This window comes from Lichenostomus cassidix, chromosome 4 (assembly GCF_008360975.1).
Source record: "Lichenostomus cassidix isolate B80296 chromosome 4, HeHo_3.0, whole genome shotgun sequence".
Classification (NCBI taxonomy): domain Eukaryota; kingdom Metazoa; phylum Chordata; class Aves; order Passeriformes; family Meliphagidae; genus Lichenostomus; species Lichenostomus cassidix.
Genome location: NC_139484.1, coordinates 48,334,148 through 48,357,433, shown reverse-complemented (window position 1 = coordinate 48,357,433; position 23,286 = coordinate 48,334,148). Strand labels below are relative to the sequence as shown.

At 43.1% G+C, this 23,286-nt stretch overlaps 1 protein-coding gene across 10 annotated transcripts in view; it reads right to left on the bottom strand.

Annotated features, from left to right (window-relative positions):
* APBB2 (amyloid beta precursor protein binding family B member 2) overlaps positions 1 to 23,286 on the bottom strand; it is a 171,170-nt gene that overhangs the window by 8,773 nt on the left and 139,111 nt on the right. For all 10 annotated transcript variants that reach the window (XM_085059094.1, XM_085059097.1, XM_085059095.1 and 7 more), the window contains one exon: positions 1,937 to 2,051. In XM_085059094.1, coding sequence (XP_084915220.1) covers positions 1,937 to 2,051 — 115 coding nt within the window. The remainder of the gene's footprint in view (positions 1 to 1,936; positions 2,052 to 23,286) is intronic.

Here is a 23,286-nt window from a genome sequence, read left to right as displayed (position 1 = left end):
ATCCAGGGTAGCTAACAGAGGTTTTCCAAAGTTCATATATGAACCACAGCTATCTGCTAATTTTTGTTATGACTGTTCATTGTAATTAAGCTATAAAGATAACTGGTGTTACAGCAGATTGCACTTGGTCTGCAAATGCTTCTAGCAAATTTCTCTCCTCTGCCACCTCCTTTTTTTTTTTTTTTAAAATGTTTTATATTCTGAAAGTATTTTCTGTTGCAAGGACACATGGGAATATTCCTGCCCCCTCTGATGAAAAATTATACATACTAGCTTAGGAAGAAACCCTGACTCAGTAAAGAGGTGCAGCATGTCAGCACAAGCCAAGTGCTTCCCTGAATCAGGAACACATCTGTTGCTGAATTAACTGTTACTGTCAGCTATGGTTTTATATGCCTACTTGTTCTGTTATCCAAAATTAATGTCAGAAGTTTAATGTCATAGTTACTTCTGTGGCAGCTCTACTCCCTTTCTGATATTCCTGTGTAAAGCTACCATAGCATTTACTTGATGTTGACCTTACTAGATAAAAGCAGCAGTGGCAGGGCCTGTGTAACACATTTTCCCTGCTAGACTTGCTGGAAACATCTGTGTGAATTGGAGAGTTGGAGGAGAACTAGGAAGAACATAACAGGTCTCCAGTCACCACTGCTGCAGTGCTGGTGTTAAAATCCACCAAGGACAGCCTGCAGTTCCTTGGCCAACCTGAGCAGCTCCCCGAGTGCTGCCACTGGCACTCCCTCTGGCACCTAAAACCTGGACAAACCTGCCAAGCTTTGCACAGTTGCCAGAGGGTTACAGTAATGCACACTGTGTACAGGCTCATGTTGCTTGCATGAAACACCACAAACAAGTTCAGTACCATGTCTGCAGTGTTGCAAAAATGAAAAATTTTTAGACTATACAACTGACTATGGGGAAAGGCTTGGCATCACTGATTCCATTCACTAACATGTAAAAAGCAAATGACAGTCATACAGCAGAATTTTAAACACTGAAGGTTTCCTAGCTAACATTTCTAGAAGAGCTGTGACTCATGAGGAGAGACAAGTTAGACAGGGATAACTGATCAGGTTATTCATCCCCACAGCCCACTTTTCCTGTGATGCCAACTAATGTGTTTTAAGGAAAACCAAAATGAGCAGCATAATATTTTTTAAAAGGGGGATGCAGTCTTAAATCCACCACAGCTCGATAAAAGAATAAAAGAAAAGTTTCAAGCAGATTAGTTTAACTTCCTCTTGATAAAGTTTCAATCAGACTGCCTGCAGTAAAGGATATGCTGCATTGTTACTGCTGCATGAAATGACTGTTCAGGGGACACTCATTAACTGATCATCCAAGAAAATCAAAAGTAATGATGAGGGAATGGTGTCAAATCTGTAGGGTAGAATGACTGAAAAGAACAGTCCTCTCCAGTGTTAAGGACAACATTATCAGAGCAGGAACAAAGATCCTTTGGTATATGTACTAGAGTACCTTGAACCTCTTCTTCATGATTTTTTAAAATACAGTTAGCAACTATTTTCCTCTATGTCCTGCAGAATAATACTATTGAATAACACCATTCAAACAAGGTCTGATTTATTTATAGATTTTAACATAATAGTTTATTATTAATTGAACCTCTGTGTTATTTTTCCATTTTGAACCTGCAGCTTCTTTATTATTCAGGAAAGCCTTCAGTCTCTATACACACTTGTCAAATCAAAATCACATACCATCCTCCTTAAATCTAAATGCCCACCCTCCTGTAATTCGCAACCATTTTTGTTCTTTCCCTTACAAATTCTCTACACTGTTTCCTGTTGTCAGTTATAGAAACTAGACTAACACTGTCTGTAACTGCTATGTATAAGCTATATATGTAAAGCTATATGTATAAGGCTCAGGGACCTCTGAACAGACAAATGCAGCTGATTATAAATCCACTTGCCTTTGAGCAGATTTCGTGTAAACTTGTAGCAATGGCTTTTGCAGGTGTGTCACATCGAAACACATGACATTTCAGAATTCTTGTGTCTTTGTCTCTGGCCACATAAGCAAAGTCTCTGTGTAAACAAGATAAATGGGCACATTAGAAACATGCAAAACAAATTTTATGGGATTAGAATCAGTAACTGCGAGTCCTGCTTTGGTTTAACAGGTGGTGCTTCAGCTCTCAAGGTGTAAAACACATGCCTTTGACAAAGCAGGTCTACAAATGTAATAAACTGCTTACCCATGAAACACATATTGAAAGTTTGGTGCTTAATCTGTATAATTAAAAAGCTCATTATGGTTTCATACTCATGCAACTTACTCAAGTTACAACCCATAATTCCAAATGCAAGTGTAAATAAACAGCAAAATTTACTCAAATATGTTATTGAAGATGAAGTAGGGAGAGAATTACATATTAAGATAGAAAACATATGCAGCTCTTAACTGCTAAAAAGAAACAAGAAACAGCATACAAACTAGTCAGAGAAAAATCGTATTTCAAAGGACTGTAAAAAGTGTTTAAAATATGCAGATAGTAATTAGAGATCTAGTTGCATAAGGGAGATGTGAACCTGCTGAGCTTTCCTCACACTAATTGCCCTAAATTTCTGACCTTATTTTTTCAAAAGTTAAATAAAGCTGCCCTACAAAGGAGATTTTTGCACTAGTCACCACAGCACAGTATAGCTTTCTAGCATGGGTGAAGGAAGTGCCGGGACTAGGTTTATTTGTTCTCAGGCTATTTAAGAGTTTGAGCTCTTCTGAAACAGTCAAAGTGATACATTTTGAGTCAGGAAGAAGCCTGGCTTTGCCCAATTGCCATCCTTGCATCAGTGAACTCTCTGTTCACTGATCTTGCACCTCTGCTTTTTCATGCCCTCCAAGCAACCACAGTTCATTCCTCCTTTGTGACCCTCTCACTACCTTCAGATTTCTCTGGGACTTTGCTCCACCCTCTTAGGCCTGAAGTCTCTTTTCAGTGCCTCTCTGCTTTACACATAAATAAATGCCATCAAGACTCTAAATGGTGAAGAGATAGGAGGGATATTCCTAAGACACAGGCCTAGTATAAACTAAAGTATTTCTGTATATGAAAGTCTGTAAATATTCTGAGCAGGGTTTAATGTAGCATGGATGGCCAATTTTTTTATTCACTTTAGTTGCCTAGTGAGTTGAAGAATTTCATACCAAAGCTATCCAGGGAGAATCAGAGACTGTGGCAGATGGATTGCTGGCCTTCCAGCTCTGCAAGAGATACAGACACTCTCCTACACTTAAGTACTGTATCTAATTGAGCAGCAGATTTTGCCCCTAATGAGCCCTTGCAATATAAAGGCTGTGCAGTAATAGGTACATGTGATTGTTCCATCAAAGTGCTTTGCAACCTGAAGCCTGATAAATAATATTAAAAAAAAAAACCAAGCCACACAAAACTATCAGGGGATGAGATTTGGAAGCAATTCCACATGACGGAACTATGCAGGAAGACAGTGAAGCTGGAGGCCCCTCTCCATCTCACTGCATCCCAACCTGCAGTGGCATACATTAGGGCACAGCAGGGACAGGAGGCAGTGGGGCAGCATGGGGAATGTGCTGCCACCTGAACCCTTCCTGCATGGGGAATGCAGCCCATGCAGCATGCAGCATTGGCTCTTGCTGGGTGCAGCACTGCCCTGTCAGCATGTAAGATGGAGGCATCCTAGGGAGGGACAGTGTTTTACCCAACTGATCGTGACCTGCAGGAAAAATCACAAAGCAATAATCCAGGAAGGTGCTGTTTATTACACAAGATGCTCCAAGGTTTCCTAGCTCCAGCCTGACCCCAAGTCCCTTGGCCACAAGAGCCTTTTAGCATGTTGTTCCCTTTTCCTGCACTGCAACATCACAGAGATGCTGAGTTTCAGCTGGAATCTTGCTCCTAGAAAAAGACTGATGCTTTTGGATCATCTGGACATGTGCCAAGCCTTGCTTTGGAATGGTTTCCTCCTAGCTTAATGCTTCAAAAGCTAGCTGAAGACTCCTAACTGGACTCCAAGAGAATGGGATATGGCTTACCTGTAGCCTATGAAAAGTTAGCAGCTAAGGGGGGAAAAAAAAGAAAAGAGGTGCCACATAAAAAACCTTAGACACTTCTGCCTTTTGAAGTAAATTTTCAGCATTACTGAAATGCAGGGCAGATCTCTGGAAATGCTCAGGCTCAAGAAGTCCCACATTTAATATCCTGAGCTCTGACAAGACCTTCCCTTGTTTGAGAGCTGTAGGTGAGGAATTTCTGAAATTCCTAAACATTTCAGATTTTGTTTTCTATGTGCTTGGCTTTAGCTTTTTTGTCATCTTCTAAATGTCCTAAGTTACCAACTTCACATTTTGAGTCTGAATTCCTTCCCCTACCAGTATTTTAACTGCAATACAAAAACATAATTCACTTAACAGACATGGATTTTCTACCATACCTTCACTAACTTGCCCCCATCTTACATACAAGAAAAGCTTGCTGGCAGTGACCATCACTTGCAGGTAACAAAGACACAGCATAAAAAAGTAGAGTGCTGTACACACTTTATTACTGGGTCAAGGTCCATTTCTTCAGAGGGCAGACATAGTAGCTGAAACCTGTGTTTGCATTAACTTAAAATAACATTGAAAGTAATCTCTGTGACCATTATATGGTTATTTATTACCATTTACAAGCAGCTACCTCAAATCAATACTATTCCTTCACAGAGTTGTTAACAGATGATTTATGCATTCCTTTACAAGATGATCTCAGGAAGAGCATCCTGTGTTGTTTTGCCAAGCTGCTTGCACTGCACAGAAGCCTGTTTGAATAAACAGAAATCTGCACATCCTGAGGAGGCTGTCCAATACCAGGATTTCCAATTATAAGACCAGCACCTTTGAGGAGTTGCACACACCCAGAAGACAAGCTGCCCCTTCTGTTAGCCATACAGCTATCTGTTAGCACTTTATTTTAGTGTCAATAAAAGCTAAGATAAGCTAAGATTAGGGTTTGGAGGACATAACACATTGCCAGCAAAATCCATCTGTAACAGCCCAAGAAACTGTGGTGCAGCATTTGATGAGTAGCTCTGGCAATGCCCTGGCACACCACAGCTTCCACAATGAGCTACATCGTGTTGCTGTAGGAGACCACATCAGGCAGGGCATCTCCACTGTGCTGCCAAGTCCCTGCTACATGGGACAATCCCTGAGGCCACAGTAGATCTTACCTTGCAGAGAGTGTATCTGAGATCCAAGCTCAACTGCAAGGATTTTCAGCCTTAAGGGAATCTATAAGGTAGAACTAAATGTGTTTAGTCAGCACATTATCTCCCAGTGGAGGTAGGACTCAAAGGATTGTGGAGATAAAAATAAGTCAGACAATTAAAACTCTCTTAAACTAAAGATTGAATTCTGTCATGATCAAAGATTTTGGCTGTAAAGGAACACAACTGGTAATTATGCCCAGTAAGTGGGAAACATCTTTGATAAAAGTATTTTCAATAGCATTTTAAGGGCAGAGAGGTTGACAGGGGTGGCCTGCTGAGCCTTGAGTCTTTCTCTCAAGTCTAAATTTACTTTTCTGAACAAATAGAGAAATGTGGAGGTCACCACTGACAGTAATGATCTTGCCCACTTTTCAGTAAGAACATTTCGCTGTTCCTGGAAGGCTAATGAAAACCAAAGGAATGAGCCACTGTGCTCTTCTAGACCTTATCCCACAGGTTCATGTCTTTCCTGTGTTGAGGACTCCAGAGCTGGAGACTCCAGGTGAGGTCTCACAAGTTTAGAGCAATGGGGAAGAATCACCTCCCTCAGCTTGATGGCCATGCTTCTTTTGATGCAGGCCAGCACATGGTTGTGTTTCTGGGCTGGGCTGCAAGTGCACATTGCTCTCATCCATCAGCACCACCAAGTCCTTGGCAGGGCCCCTCAATCCCTTCATCCCTCAGACTGTATTGATACTGGAGTTCTTGCTGAAGAAACAATAACACCCCACTGTTTGCAGTGATGGCTCCAGGGTATGCCCTGGAAAGCCCATGAGGCTGTGAGGAAAGCCTCATCTTTGTTCTGTGAAATACCACTCCCATTTAGCCACCTTGTAGAAGTTCCAGAAATGCCATTTCCCACCCACGGGGTTGATGGTGGGTGCTGGGAAGGAGCTGCCAGGAGCACCTGGCCCACGCCTCAGTCCCACAAGTGCTGCCTCAGTACTGCAGTGCTGCATGTAAGGTTGTGTTGAGCCTCTCCAGCACTTGGTCCTGCAGCTTCTGCAAGCATTTCTGCTTGTAATGGTATGCAATCATAAACAAGGCTGTATAGCACAATTACAGAAGAAAATGAAACACCAGCCAGTACATCAGTTTCAAGTACCAAGAGCTAATAAAACCCTTGTGGTGTTGCAGACTCACACACCAGTGTTTCACTTTAAGTACCTGAACAGCTTGAATAAAGTAAATCAGCTAATTGCATTCATGGTTGTGAATATACATAAACCTTTAGATGATCAGGGCCTGCATCTACTGAGACAAAGTATGAAATGTGAATTATTCTAAACCTGTGGTACCGCATCACGCTCAATCCTGCCAGCACCATCTGTCTTCAAATCATCAATCACAATTAGCACACAAACCATCCTTCTCCCTTCTGGCAGTGCACAAACAGTAACACTGATGTCATTAATTCATGGAAGTCACGTAGATGCCCATGTGCTTGCACATGGCAGCCCTGCATGGCAGCCCAGCAGCCAAGACTGGGAGTTGGGGCTACTGGCTGGTGGAGCCTTGCAGCCTTGCTTCAGGCATTTCTAGGCACTCAGAAAACAGAGCTCCACAGTTCCTCTTGGAGCAGAAAGGTATGGCTTTCCGAGGATTTCAGAGTATCTGCTTCCTACAGCAACAATAACAAAGTAAAATTTAGGAAAAGTTTTGTGTTTCCCTACACGGGACCACAATGGAACAGCTCCTTGTTTGTCCAAAATGTTGAATCCCAAATAAGCTAGAAGGCCAGTCTTTGATTCTTCTTCCACTTCAGATCCCTTCTAGGTCGCTTCATCTATAAACCTTCATTTGACTGCAGCTCACTTGAAGCTGATTAACATTTAAGTGAGATTTATGTGCAACAGGCCCCTGCAATAATGAAGAAGTGCTGAGTAACGTGTTTGCAATAGAAATTTACAGAAAAGGGCAAATGCCTCCTCTTACCACTCCCCTGTCTTTACACCCTGCTGGGAAAATGAGCAAAAAAAGAAATTAAAAGGCCATTACAAAGCCCGTGGCTGGATAGAGAGCTAGCACAGGGTTAACAGATCACAGCTCATCCAGCTGGATGAGTGTCTGTCTCCACAGGGTGTGTGTGCACATGAAATCTGTGGAATCTGAATGACAGCTCCTGGTAAAATTTCATTCCATGTCAGTGGGGAAAGAGCAAGGTGTCTAGTGGAAGAATGATGTTGAAAAAAAAGCTGTATACTCTTGAAACTTTGTAACACAAGTGCACCACTTCTGTTGATACTGGATTATGGAGAAGGGGTACTCCATAGAAAGCAATTTTCAAATTTTTAAAATCATTTGCACATGTACTACATGATCCATTAATAACTTTCCAGTTATAGGAACTGGATATAAATCAGTATTCTGGACAAAAGCTAGAAAAACAGAAAAATAGATAGAATTATTTTGTGCAAGAGTGGGTAAGACTGGTTCTGCTGAACCGTTTAAAATTAAGTAGTAATTTATTTTGAAAGAATACAGAGAAAGACATTTTAAAAAGCAATTTTGAGAGTTGAAAAGACAATGTAAGGTGCTAAGTAGAAGGAAATTTCATTTTTATTTGCTCTTTAACTCTCTTTAATTGGCAAATGTCTACAGTCATTGACTAAACCTTAGATAGTCATACCTATTTAACACTTGGCTAAGCATCACTTAGCTGCTCAACCTTGGATGCATATAATCACATTAAAAGCAATTTATGCTAATGCTGTCCTGTTTGAGTAGCAGTTATAGCCATTTGCCACTATTAGGCTAAAATCCTAGGAGGCATCCCAATTAAGTGCAGCCTAAAAGAGTAGCATATCCTCCATTACCTTCTCACTATAAACGTATTTCTTCAAAGAACTGTAGAAGAATGCAGAATTGCATTAATCCTTTTTTAAATTTTTTGGTTAAAAACCTACAACATCCTAGCCTTAGAGTATGAAATAAATTTTTTTACTCTTCTAAATAAAATTAAATTGCTTCTATTTTAAACACCTACATTAAAATTATACACATGCAGGAAAATGTAAATGTCTTACAGATTTATGTATTACAAATTGTAACAAGAATCCTTGAACCAGAAAATTATATTCTCTGGGTTTGTCTTAAAATTGATTGAAATTCATCCAGAATAGCCTACAGAAGATAATTTCTCTGTACTGGTGTACAGACTGCTGTGACTGCAGGGTCACAGAACAGACATGCCAGGCTGTGGGGAAACCATCTCCTGAGTCTGTAACTTTCAGCCTTCACTTTGCTTTCCTGCAAACAGCTGACCAGAGACTTCTTAGAGCAGGAAACAAAAAGGGGAGGACAGCCACCACTATAGCAGAGCAGGGTCAGAGGCACCTGGCAGGAGGTTGCTGTTCACTGTCAAGACTTGAATGTCCATGAGGGCAGAGGAGGAGAAAAGAAAGAGAAGGGAGAGGAGGCACATGATAAAAACATGTAAATATAATGCCATCAAGACCATCCTTGAGTGGGGTTTTTCCATGACACTTAAATATTCTAGTAACCCAAATGGCAGGGAAGATGAGGTGCAAGAAACCCTGCAGTAATATGTATGCCAGAAATTACAGATCCTCTGGATTAACATTTCAGTTTTTTTTCACACTTCTTTGTCACACAGGAAAAAGGAGAGTGGTTTATAGCTGAAATAATGTTTGTGACTCTGCTCAGTTCACTTGCCTTTTTATTACGGTCACATCAAGGAACTTTCAAAGTAAGGGACAGAAATCCAAAGGTAAGAAAACTGTAACTAGATGAAACAAGCAGCACTCAAAAAAGCCACAAAACCTGTCTGTGAAAGATTTACTGAGGACCTTTCAACTACCAGATACCAGACAGATATCAAGTGAAACCACTCCTTCCCTTCCACATGTTCCAAATGAAACCCACAGCCCCTTCTTCAGGTGACCATACACCCAAGACTTTGGAATCAAATCCTGGATGAAGAGGAAGAAAAATAACTATTCCTAAGAGTCTTCTCCTTCCCATTTCTCTTATACAATAACCATCTCTACTCTTCTCTCCTCAGTGGTGAGAACTGGAAGAGATATGGGGGAGAAATAATTTTCCCTGTGTTTCTGATGGTTGCTGGAAATCCTAGACACACCTGAAAGCCTTCCAATTTTTCTTCACTCCAGGAGCTTCACTGTTGTAACGTGTGTCCTTCCTGTCCCTGACCCCGCCCCCCTGACCCCTTCTGACTGGATGTGAGTCAGGACCGCCCCCCATCCCTAGAGATAAAATCCCCAGCAAGATCCGGAACAGCCTCTTTGGTTCTGGACTCATATGGAACCTGCACCCTCCCTTGCCTTCCCTTCCCCCTCCCCAGTCTCCCCACTCCTCCCCTGTTTTCCTCAATAAAAACACCATGCAGACCAGGAACCAAACAGCTGCCTTTCTAAACCTGCAACGCTTCTACAAGGACCGCGTCTGACCAGCCCCACAGCTCGTGGCCATGGAATGACCATCCTGCGTGTTCCGGTTCTGGGGCAGCCCTCCCCCCCGCAGCAGGGGAGAGCTGCCTTCAGGTTTTGCACTGCTGCAATTGGTGGAGAATGCGGGCAGCGGTAAGAACTTGCCTAGACACGCCGGGGAGCAGCGGAGCCCGCGGGAGCTGGGGGGCGGCGGGAGCCGGCGGCGCTCGGGGAACGGCGGGGCCGGCGGCGCAGCCACGCCGGGCCGGCCCGAAAGGCCGGGCTGGGCAGGGCCAAGCTGGCCGCTGGCCCGCGGGCCCCACGCCTCCCCGCCGGGCCGCGCGGGGCTGTGGCGGAGCGGCGAACGCACGGCGGGGAGCCGCCGACGCAGCGGGACGCTGCCTGCGCTGCAGACGGAGACCACCCTGGCCGCGTGGCCCGCACATGGGCGCCGCCATCTTGTGAGCCGCCATTTTGTGTCGCGGGCGCCCCTCCCCCGGCGAGACCAACTCTGCACAGCCAAACACCATCTCTGCTGTGCAGCACACGCGTTGGCCGCGCGCTGTGAGACTCTTTAAAGACACAGGCGAGTCCCAAGAAGAGGACCCTGAAGGGACTTGTAGAAAACTTGTGAAGTCTGTATTGAGTTGCTGAGGATAAAACAGTGATGAAGAGGACTGCAAGGGACCGGAAAGCAGTGACCAGTCTTGTCAGTCGGCAAAAGTCTATCAAGAGTAAGAGAGACTCTAGTGGTGAGCCGATAGCGCCTACAGTGCCTATTCAGGGAAATTTTCCGACCCTGGACCTCTGCTAAAGGTGTAGTTTGCAGCAGAGGAGGAGTGAATGTTTGTATGAATGTGATTTGGAGGCACCCCCCAGGGGAGGGGGTGGGAAACGTGTGAATGGCTGAAGGCACCCCCCAGGGGAGGGGGTGCAGAAGTGTGAATGGTTGAGTCATAGAACACGGCAGGGTGTAGGGCTCTGTTTTAAAACCCAGCTAATTCTTTTTTATTTTAACCTTAGACAGATTAACAAGTGTTGCATTTTGAGAATTGGGCTAGAGAGGGCTTCCGGAAAAGGCCCTCTCTGCCCAATCCTCAAAAAAGAAAGGTATTTTCTTTAGTTAAAACCCTTTTTCGAGTTACAGTATGTTTTGTTTACCCCTATTAATACCTTTCCTCCTTCCCATGTCCCTTCTTCCCTCCCATTCTGATAAGGAGGTAACTAGCAAGGCTGCATCCCGTCAAAAAAGACGCTGAGTTGCTACCGATACTCTCAGGCGCCTTGCCAGTCCCCCCCTTGTACCATCACCCTTAAAAAATCACTCCTCACCCCCTTTTTTTCTACCCTCTTCTTCCCCAAATAGCCCCTCTACCATGCTCTCTAAAAATTTGCTTTTCCCAAAATCCCTGTGTCTTTCTGGCTGTGTGTAAGCTCTGCCCCTCTCCCTGCATGTCAAAGCTGGGGGGGGCACTGCAGACAGCACAGCCCCGTCGTGCAGCAGAGCAGCAAGATATACCTGACCTCAGCCAAGCAGCTTCAACTCCAGCCCTACTGAAGAAATTTCTACCAGCTCCAAAAGACTCTGAACTAGAAAATTTTTTTTTCCTTTTGTATAAGAGAAAAAGTGGATTTGTTGTAACGTGTGTCCTTCCTGTCCCTGACCCCGCCCCCCTGACCCCTTCTGACTGGATGTGAGTCAGGACCGCCCCCCATCCCTAGAGATAAAATCCCCAGCAAGATCCGGAACAGCCTCTTTGGTTCTGGACTCATATGGAACCTGCACCCTCCCTTGCCTTCCCTTCCCCCTCCCCAGTCTCCCCACTCCTCCCCTGTTTTCCTCAATAAAAACACCATGCAGACCAGGAACCAAACAGCTGCCTTTCTAAACCTGCAACGCTTCTACAAGAACCGTGTCTGACCAGCCCCACAGCTCGTGGCCATGGAATGACCATCCTGCGTGTTCCGGTTCTAGGGCAGCCCTCCCCCGCAGCAGGGGGGGGCTGCCCTCAGGTTTTGCACTGCTGCACTTCACCTCACAGAGCTCCTGCACCTCTTTAGCTACTGCCCAGCTACAACCCAGAATGGCACACATGGCCACCATGACATTACCCTGGTGATGAATTTTGGATCCAAGTAGTTAAAATGCCCTCCCCAAGAAGAGAGTTTTGGGAGACTTTTCTTATTTCAGTTTTTACACATTTTGAAAATGGATTTCCTTGTGGCAAAACATCAGTTCTGCATTTTACTAAATTCTTCTCAAACGGTCTGGCATTGACAGAGTGTAGCTTGTTCTTCTAATTCAAGCATAAAGTTTGTAGAGCAAATTATCCCCTGCTGAAAGGCTGTTTGCTTCATTCCTTGATAATGTCACTTGCTAACTCTGAAGGAGGAGCTATGGCTACTTTGTGTGATACTCTGAGGCTTTAATCTGGCAGCCCTAAAACTCACAGCTGCTGTTTTTTCTTTGATGTCTTATCATTGCCACAGTTCTTGTGTGCTTCTAAAATTTGTTAAAACCCTCTCAGAGCTGATACGTCGGATACCCAGCTCAGCCCTTCAGAGCCCAGCACTTCCAAGCCTGAAAGCATTTGCATGACTTTCACTCCAATTCCTTCCTGCAGCCTGATCCTTATGCAGTTGCAGAAGCTGGTCCCCCAGACGGAGTTGCCATGTCTCAGCACTGCCTCACCAACTTCTCCTGCAGGGAGGGGACAGGAGTCCTGCCAGCCTTGCCACCACTGCAGGAAAGGCAGCTCTGAGATGTTACAAATAATTTCTCTTTCTATTACCAAGGGCTTTATTCTACTCCTGCAAAGGGCCATGGATTTGCATGGACTGGAGTCACGTCAAGTGCAATTTTCCAGATCCATGAGCTCTGTTAGCACAGTGACAACTGTGCAGCTTAAATGTATATCCCAAGCTGATTGTCATGCCCAGCCTCACTCCGCAATCACATGGCCAAGCACCACCATCATGGCAAGGAGGACAGTCTTTCACATGTGCTGTGGTCACCAGCAAGGGGGTGCCCTGGCAACTGCCCTGCTGTAGCACTGGCAGCCCAAGGGGGCCCAGCTAACAGTACAACACATCCAGCTGCTGTCTGGGGGTCAGACAGGGCTCACTGCTGCTTACCAACTGCTACACAGACATGGCAAACTGAAAAAGTCAACCACTACCTTAGACTTCTGCTTATTTTATAGATGGATTTAACAAAAGACAGAATTTCTGGGACAGATAGTATGAGAATCACTGTCCACTGACTTGACCAACACAAATTTTCAGGGTGTTTTGTTGTTTTCTTTCCTTAATTGCTTTACAACATTTTTGAAATGTGCATTGGCAGGGGGGCTGCCTTCCTACCCTGTGCAGTAATTTCCAGAGAAAAGGCACACAAATGAGGTGGTTTGTCAAGGCCATTATAGTTGCTGCTTCTCCCTTACAGCATTGTAAAGGGGTGGTTTAAGTCCTCAGGACAGCCAGTCTAATGAATCCTGACTTTCCTTTAAGTAAATGAATGTGTTATTATGCCTGTGAACCTCTGAACAGCCTCTTTTCAGCAGATGCTGTAAATTTGACTTTGACAAATTAGTATTTAGATATTTTTGACAATGCCTCTGTCTTCCAGATCTAATTGGAAGACATGGGCTTTTGTTTAAAAGGAATATTTAAAGATTTAATAAAGAAATACATCAAGTTAAGATGCTCAAAGCACTATAACAAATTTAACTGAAGACAGCAGACTACACCAGAATAGTTAATCTCTCCAGTGTGATTTGTTTTATAAGCAAGGCTTCCTAGCTCTCCTTTGTTCTTTATTATTCAGACAGAGAACACTGCAGTTGTGCACAGACACTACCCACGAATCTGCTTGAAGCACACTTTTGCCAGTGCTTGGCTGGGAGGATCACTGCTTCCCACACGCATGAAACCTACATTAGACTGCAAAGCCATAATCAAGAAAGTTCAAATATTTCCCTAGGCCAGCACTGCCTAAAGAATTGATTAAAAAAAAGTCAAGCCTGGAAACCATTCTCATTATATTCCACAAAGCAAACATGAGGAACAGTCTGCATCTCTAAACCACATTCCTTCCACCCAATCCCACTTTAAAGTTTTCGCAATTTAGAAGAGCAAACAAACCCCAAATCTCATCGGAGGGATGCAATTCTGTTGCTGAGAGCCGTTGGAGTGGCTGCAGCCCTTGTGCTGCAAAGCACCTGACTACAATGCCTTACTGTCTGTGCTCCCATGAAACAGGAAGCATTGTAGGGAATTCCAAACGATCCCTTTGTATATCCAAACAAATCAAACATACTGGGGACAACTTTTCTTCAAACTTAAAAGACAAGCAAGCAACCCAGACAGACCTGAAGCAAATACCAAAAATAGAAAATGAACACTTAGTTTTCCAAATCTTGCTCAACTTAGCTCTTAAATTCCCTGCTCTTAGTATCATGTTTTTTCTTTTTTTTTTATTAAAAGGTGAGACTTTAACACTACTGTCTTCAATTTCAGATTCCAGAGAACATCATCATTTAAATTTAAATCCCAAGACCAGAAGCAAATATTAAAGCCCACTGCATTGCATTATTTTAAACTGTTCTATTACTAGAGGGTTTGGGACTTGAGAAAAAAAACCCAAAACAACCAACAGGCAGTATCAACTTGACGATTCTGTTAATAGCAAGGTGAAAAGGTCACAGAGAGATATGAATTTACTCACTCAAGTTGAGCTTCTGTTCGCTGATACAAGCAAACCAATACAACATTTTTTCAGTGCATGCAGGAAGGATAGACACAAAAACGGAAAAATGAAAATCATTTACCTCTCTCTGAATCCAGGGAAGCATGAAGAAACAGAAAGAGCAAGTTAGAAAGCACTCAAGCAGACAGAGCTCCAGCATATGATGAGACAGGGTAGCTGAAAAGCGCTGTACATTTAACATACACTGTTTGTTTGTAGCACAGTGTTATATCTAAGCATACGGCCACTATTTCCTTTCGACACCTTTTTTCGTTGAATCTTGTTGCTCTGAAGTTTGTATTTTTGGAAACATGCAGTGAAGCCAACAGGCATCAGCTGCATTCAGCAAGGCAGTGCAGACATATCAACAGTGGGAGGTAATAAAGCTTAAAATACCACATACAAGTCCGGGAAGTAGTATGCAGAAAGCATAAATAGACATAGAAAGTGTTTATTATTTATGCACCAACCTTTCTTCTTCCAAAATAACACTTGTTACAGCAGACAAAAGAAACAAGAATAATTCTTCAGATTGTGAAAACCTTACATTGTTTAAACGGAAAGAGTAGAAAGATCACTATCAGTTTCATAATGCCTTTTCCAAAAGCTCACACCTCAAGGTCACTTGGGTCCTCTGAAAGTTGCACCCTGAAGAAGTGACAGCCTGGGCTGTCACCTTGCATGGGCACTGAGCTGAAGCCAGGATGTATAAAACCACCACACACCTCCATTTCTAAAGCATTCAGCAACCACTAACTCTTGGTATGACTTAACCAACACCCCTTTCCCACAGGCAAAGGTGGGCAGGAGAGGCACAAGCTTCCCTGGCTGATGGCTGCCCTTCTGCCCACCTGCCCCAAAGCCCTGGAGAGGGCTCCCTGCAGATCCTGACACCTACCACAGCTGGCTGCTGTCCAGGTCATGCCAGCCACCACAAAACCCCAGAAGGGACCTCTGGAGCTTGTCCTGTGAAGAAAGCACACTGCTTCCTGGGATGTTACCACAAAGAGTTAGCTGGGCTGGGGAACGATGTGGATTGCTTCCTGCTTCTTTGCACCTCTCCTTAAACACTGGGCACCACTTATCTCTACAGGGTTAATAGCCATTCTCAGAAGAGAGCTACTTAGTTCTGCTCTCCCTCTCCTGCCTCCTGCATGCACCTCACAACTTCCCCTTTCCAAGAAGGGCTTATCTCCAGTGAGCATTTGAGCAAGGTTCATGGACTGTGTGTAAAAATGTGGGACCATATATCATCCCAGCTTTGAACAAAAGAAGTGGAGTGGAAAAAACATCACATCTCCAGTAATAAGGGTAGGATTAAAGACAGAGCACACTGAAGGGAAGAGATCCAATTCCCATTAGCCATCTCATGTCAACAAGCTTACAATGATTGATCTGTTGCTTAGAAATGGCTTAGTGAGTAGATCTGGAATAAACAAAGGTTTCCTAAGGCAAGTTTTAACTAAATGTGCATATGGTTTGCTAATGCATCCATCCAAAATGGATGTGTATGTACGTAACTTGAGATTTAATTTTTTTTCTCATGTTGAAATGAAACCTCTCCTGCTGTAACTTGTACCCACTGTCCCTTGGAATAATCTCAATGTGGCTCCTTGTGATGAACAGTAATTCACTTCAACAACCTTTCCATGGACATGTTAGAGCTCCCTTCACAGGAGGCTTCACTGGACAGGGTGCTAGACTACTTCATTTAGGCTCCCTTTCCCATAAATGGCTGGCATGGATGGTCTTTTGATATTCCTTCCAGCCATGGCTGTTCTGTGATTCTATGAAAGCAGTTGGAAAAATGATCCCTATTTACAAATGTAATGGACTTTCCCAGAAATTTTACAATAGAAACATGAGGCTTAGCCTCAGAAGAAACACATGGTGCTCTGCTCCACTCCTGTCATGCATTGAAGTGGGAGCTTCCCCTTTTCAATATTCACTGGTGACCTGTGTGGATTTCCCCAGCCAAAACCCCACTCACTCCTTTGCTTCAGCTACATGGCCTTTCTACTGGGCTTTGTAGGATCAGCAAGGACTTCAAGTATTGCTAACATTTTATAAAATTAAGGGGTTAAAATTAGATCTCAACATTGCAAATATTGGAAGTCTTTCAAGCCCAAACACCATTTATACTATGTGTCACTGCCAATATGAAAATCAGAACTGAAAAAGTAGTATCACTGTCACTTTCTGAGAAAATACAGTCAAACTTTCTAAGTAGTATGCGAAATAAAATATATACAATTTTCTTTGTCCGTTAGTCACTGACTTTATTTGTAGTGGACAAATAGAGATTTCTATCTCTCAGAAAAAGCATTATATTGAAGAAACTCTCCTGTAATTTAAACACAATGTACTGGGGGAAGGACAGGAAAAGAAATGTCTTGGAGACAAAAAACATGACCTGCTGGAGCAAACTCTGAAAGGGAGATCTGTTAATTCCCCAATTGTTATGCAAGATACAAACGTACAGAACAATCACCACTGCAGCTGTCAGCCCAAAGAAAAGAGCACTGGAGGAAATTCAGGAAGGTAAGAGAAAAACACAAGCCATTGAGCTGCTGGAGAAATGAGGGAGAAATGAGTGGGGCTCTGGCTGCCGTGGGATGCATGCGAATGAAGAAGAGGCTGCCTCCTGCTTCTAACCACTTAATTACAGCTTTCCAGTTAACCCAACAACTCATAGAGTGTCTTGTAATTAATGAATTATTTTCATACAAAAGACTGTTTGCTGGTATTCTCTTTACATTCTAGTACCTCAAATATGGTTGAATGATCTACGTTTAAACTTAAATAAACAAATATCTAAAACATTGCCCTAAGGCTAAAGAGTAGGTATGGAAAGTTTCAGTTCAAGTGGCAGATTTTGTTGATGGCTCTAAGTGCCAGAAATGCTGCAAGAGCAGCTGTACAAGTGCTTCGGTGTGGTGCCCTACATATCTCTTTCCAAGCTGACTGAGTTAAAAGGGGTCAAGCCAGAGCCTGCCAATAACCTGGGAAGACAGTCCCCAGAAAATTGTGTCAGGGCTGCTAGACAGGATTTGAGATTCATTTCTGAGGGGAAAAGGCCAAGACCAGGGAAAACAACCCATGACCTTCCAGCCTGCAGAGGTGTGAGAAAGGAGCCCCCTCCTAGAGCAAACCCTGAGGGGCCACTGCCTCCCCTGGGAAGGTGGTAACAGCCTCCTCCTCCCCATCACTTTTGCCAGACTTATTTATTCCAGGTTGTTTTCTGATTAGTACCTTTAGGGGCAGAGCATTGCAGTACTGGAAGGGCACCTGCCTCCCCAACCCCTGCTTTCCTCCACACTCCTCTTGCAGAGGCTCCCCCAGCCCAGGGATGCAGTGGAGGCAAGTGAGTCGTAGACTGGTGTAACTGATGGGGCACTGCTTGAGTACAAGACCATTTCTTCTTTCAGCCCCAGCTTTTGTACATCAGTGCCTGACACAAACTGCATCCTGGGGGCTGCCCATTGGTGTGCAATACCCAGCCCACAAGTGGAAGGCTGAAAGAGATTTCACTGAGAGATGCATGAACAGCCTTCCAGATGGTGCTCATGAGGCAATGACTGCACTTCTGCATGTGAGTTTGGGCTCACCAATGCATGGAGAGTGACAAACTGGAGTGAGTCCAGCTGAGGGCAAGCAAGGCTGCAGGAACAACACTTGTTTAGCCTGGGGACAAAGTAATGGGAGAGGACCTAATTAATGTCTCCCACTCACTCACGGGAGGGTTTAAAAAATAGAGCAAACCCAAGTTCCTTTGCCAAGAGATATATACTCCAAGAGGTTGTGCAATCTCTGTTCTTGGAGCTGTATAAATATCAGCCTGAATTGGATCTGAGGTAATCCTGAGCCCTGCCCAGGTTTGGGGAGGAGGCTGGTCTAGTTGCAGTCTGTTCCAGGGCAACTTTTTCCTCTGACTCTGTAACAGAAACACCTCAAAGCCCAGAATGGAGATGCGCTGTGTTCATAGACAAGGTGATGCTGTGCTTATGCAGATGAGCAACCTATGGGCCTGTCTCAAGGAGGAAGAGGGAAGCTGGCAGGGATGAAACAACATGCCCAAAAGCCCCAGCAGCTCGGGTGCCTCACATATCCATCCCTGTGGCTGGGACAGCAGGAGCTGTCCTGTATTCCAACTACTCCACAGTTGCTACTGTTGTGTCTTCCACTTCAACAAGGGCCATTTCAAAACTACAATATGATGGAGAGCAAATCACACCAAGAAACCTGACAGGTTTTGTTCTTTTCACCTCCAAAAAGGTATTTAAGGATCAAGGTGATGTTCATACGCTTGGCTGATATTTAAGTGTACCACTGCACTGCACATAAGCCTGGGAGAGTGTTAGGAGTTTAATCCCCTGTACCTGGCAGAGGTCTACAGCCTGACCACTTTTGTGACTGATGCATTCAGCTAACTTTGTGAAGACATGGTTAACACTTCACACCTGGAGTCTGGCTTACTGCAACTTCCCCAGTTGTCTTTTTTAAGCAAATCAGACAAAAAAAAAAAAAAAAGCTGCCATGTGTTAACTATATCATAAGTAAGTACAAAGGTCTGCCCTCCAACTTCCATGGTCCTTCAACATTTTCACATGGGACTACATTCACCAGCAGCAGCCCTGACCATCTCTCTTCCTAAGAGATAACAACCAGCTGAAATGTCTTTGCTGTCAATTACCCTAGAGTTTTAGTGGAATAAAACCCATTTAACTTGATTAAAAATAATGATGCATTGCACGAGCCTTTTGTCTTTATTTACAGTTAAAAGTATTTGCTGAGCACATTCTCTGAGGCACAGAAGAGGCCCTATTCTGGTTCTCTAATTCATAATTACAAAGTCTAGTAGCCCTTAATGCAGCAAAATCTTTATGTAAAATGTAGTTATGCCACGACAACACAACATGAACAAATAAAGGAAACAGCCTTCATTTCTGTGTATTTGAAAGCCCCCTGTTGCTTAGAGAGTGATTATGTCCTTCACTTTTGTATGCCATTAGAGAAATTTAGTTTCTTTCAATGAAAGGAAAATAGCTGTGGTTTATAATTTTTTCTAAGGGTTTGGTAGGTTTTTAACTTGGTTTGTTTGTGTTTGGGTTTTTTTTTTGTTTTTTTGTTAAAGTAGTCCTCAAGCCTTTTGTCTCCCAACAAATATTGAAGTTGCAGACTATTCTAGCAGACTAGCCTTGAGTTTCTGGGTCTCTGCCATGACCAGGATGGAGACTGAGTAGAAGTACAACTAATGCTTTCTGCATGAATCCCCTGTTCATTGTGGACCAGATTGTGCTATCAATTTTTAAGCAATTCTCCACTGGTAGCAAAGAAGATTTCTGCTTAAAAATTGATAGCCTGATCTAGCTTTCTGTTGCTAATTATATATTATGAAGACTACTATAACCTAATCAGATTCTATTTTTAAAATAAAAAGAAAATACAAGGCAGCCTGACGTTACACAAATGCACTTTTTGTAAAGACTGGAATGTACTCTTAAAACTAGAAGCTCTGAATCAGTAAGCCCCTGTTTTACTGGGGCTTTTGGTATTTTGTCAGATACCAATGCAATGTCGAGCACCCTAACTATAAAAGCTTAATAGTTTGGGTGTTAAACATCACATTGGTATCTGACAGCCAAGCTGGTTCCCTGTTATCCTTAAGTCCTCTTGTTAAATAAGCAACCTCAGGTCACTTTGCCATTCATTCAGGGTTTCCCTCATCTGCACACACTCAGTGTCTGAAGACCTGAGATTAAAGAGGGGGTGCACTTAGAGCCCCCTGAAGCACATGGCCATCGCAGGTACCTCCTCTCCTGACACAAACCACAGACATCCTCAATACACTGCACACTGTTTCCCTCTCATTAGGACAAGTTGCATTTGGCTTCTTAGGGAAAGCAAACACATTTCTGGAAGCATGAGAAGAACATTGAACAGCAGGTCACCTTTCCCCCACATCACTAGAACATCATTTTAGACAGATTGGTAGGATATTTCCAGGCAACTACCAACAGAACAAGAGGATACCGTCTTAAGCTGCACCAGGGGAGGTGTAGGTTGGACATTGGGAAGAAGTTCTTCCCAGAAAGGGAGATTAGACATTGGAATGGGCTGCCCATGGAGGTGGTGGAGTCACCATCCCTGGAGGGGTTTAAGAAAAGAATGGATGTGGCACTCAGTGCTATGGTCTGGTTGATAAGGTGGTGTTGGCTCACAGGTTGTACTCCATGATCTCAAAGGTCTTTTCCAACCTAGCTGATTCTGTGATCTGTGATATAAGAATTTGTGGTTCAAGTTATTAAACAATTATTAAATTAAGCCATAAAGATATTTCCAATTTGGAAAATTCTTAAAACATATAAAAATGGTTTCAATATCACATCAAAACTAAAATACTACCAAAACAAAAGTTTATGTTGTTTTGTTTGGCAGATACCAAAACAAGTTCCAGGACACACCAGTTATTTTCTAATAGGTGGAAATGAAAATTAACGCTTTTTACTGACTTGATATTCCCTGATTTAAAACTGCTAAATTTCAGGGTTTGACCTATATTAACTTCTTCCAGAGAATAAGGTTATCTCAGCCTATTTTAAACTACACTGGAGCAAAGTCTGCACTCTAAAACAAATTTAAGCTTTACAGTGCAGATGAATCAATACTAGCACTCTAATACCAACTGTATCAGAACTTTGTCCACAACAACAGTTTTACTTCATGTCATGAAATACACGAAACAGCAAACGATGAATCAGAAAGCCTTGCTGAAGAGGATTCCCAACACACTGCAACAACACAAGAAATACCACAGACCTTCAATACTCACCTTGATTATGTAAAATACTAATTCACATGGTTTGTTCTCCATCTGTATTGCAACTGATCAATGTTTAAAATGTTCATAGAAAGGGTTTCTGTATATACACCCACTTGTTGTAAAAGGGAAAACTAACCTGTACTTATAGAAAAAAATTATAACTGGTATTGCATAAGAAAACCCCACTATCTTTCCTTTCTCTCTTTTAAATCCTGATGAAAATAAATAGGCCACTTTTTACTGAGAAATGCTCAAGGGCTAAATAATATTATTTTCCTCACTGAAAAGTTTTTATAATTACATTAACCACAAGGCAATAGCTACAAGAACATAATTAAAGCCATAGTTTTAAAAGATGAAACAGTTCATGTACTACCCTCATAGACTCAGCTTCCCTTTAAGAAAGCAGAAATTACTGCACATAACAGGGAGAGCAATGAGGTTCCATAACATGTGAGAAACCTAATTGAAGAGTGAAGCTGCTGAGTTTAAAGAAGAAGATAAATGTGCTTGTCCCTCTTCCTTCCCCATGCATCCAGTGTAATAAGGATTCAAAGCTATATATCAATTAACAAATCAATGAAATTTTTCATGCTGCAAATTATTTATAAATTCAGATAGGATTAAGCAGGCACAGAGACCTCAAGGCAATAGATTACATTTAATCATGAAGTTTCTTCTTCTGTCAAAAGAGCAGTTAACCATTTCACTTCAACTACATATATTGTAACATGCATGTACACCCACATATAGTGCAATACTTTTGCCCTTAAACATGTTCACTTCTTTTGAAGATTTACACAGATTGTTCAATCTCCATTGTCAATTATGGGCTGAAAAAGAAAGCCCAGACTGGCTAGCTAGAAGTTAGCTGGGAATTAGACATAAATAATTATGCAGGTGCTCTGTGTTGGGAGGGAAAACACACAGAGCTTTCTTTGCTTTAGCAAATGAGTTTCTGCTGTTATTAACTACAGCATCTTTTCATCCATTAACATGGCATTACCAGTAAAAACAAATTATGATCAGCCTCTACAGAATCACACTGGTCAGTATGCAGTCAGTAATCACAGCCAGTTTAGGAACATGAAATTCTGAGCTGAACACACTCCCCCAAACCTATTAATCATCAGGATCCATTAGTTTGCTTACTGCTCAAATGAGCAACATCTGAAGGGATAAAGGAGAGGGAGAATAGCATCAAATACTTACCGCTCAGCACACAGTCCAGCATTTCTGCTACAGTGCTCTCCTGAAGGTTGTTAAGTGTCAGCTCTTGGAGAAAAGAAATCTGACTTGCCTTTGTCACACTAGGAGCTGTAATTTGCCTTGCAGGCATCCACACAGTAGCTTTAGACTAATAGACCCCAGCTTTGAAAATACAGCTCGAGACAAAGGCTACACTAATGCAAGACTGTTGTCTGGGGGGGGTGGAAGGGGGAAGGGCTCAGGTTTTTTTCTTGCTACTTTTCAAGTTTCTTACCTTTTTGCTGCAGCAAACAGGAATTAAATGCCAAGCACGTCATACACAAACACCCAACTCAGTGCTCTGACTGGTCCCCGTCTCCGTTAGTGTGTTTCTAGGCATCAGCTGATGCAAGTGCACTTGATGCAGCCGTGTACTTGTACTTCAACGACGGGGGCCAAATACCCCTGAGAACAGCAGCTCATTCATTTTGCATCGAATCGAAGCACATCATGTCAGCTCCCACTCTCCTCACGGACTGTGCACGCTGTGTTTGCCGGCTCCAGCTGTGAGCGAGTGGGTGCTTCTCCCAGGGAGGCCCTTTCGCCAGGGGTGTGTCTTTCCCTCCTTCCCATCCCTGCTCCCATTTGCGCTCCCCGCGCTCCGACCCGCGGCAGAGGTGTCTCTCCTCCCCCTTCAACCAACCTGCGCTGCTACGCATTGTGTTTCTAGCCGGGAAACTTCAAAGATTAATCTTTTGTGACAGAAGTAATCTTTTGGGGAAAGCTGAAGTGTACAGGGAGTCTGTCCCTCTCAGTCTTCCAAAACGTCTGCAAAGCGTTTGCAACATAGCTTTGTACTGAATGCAA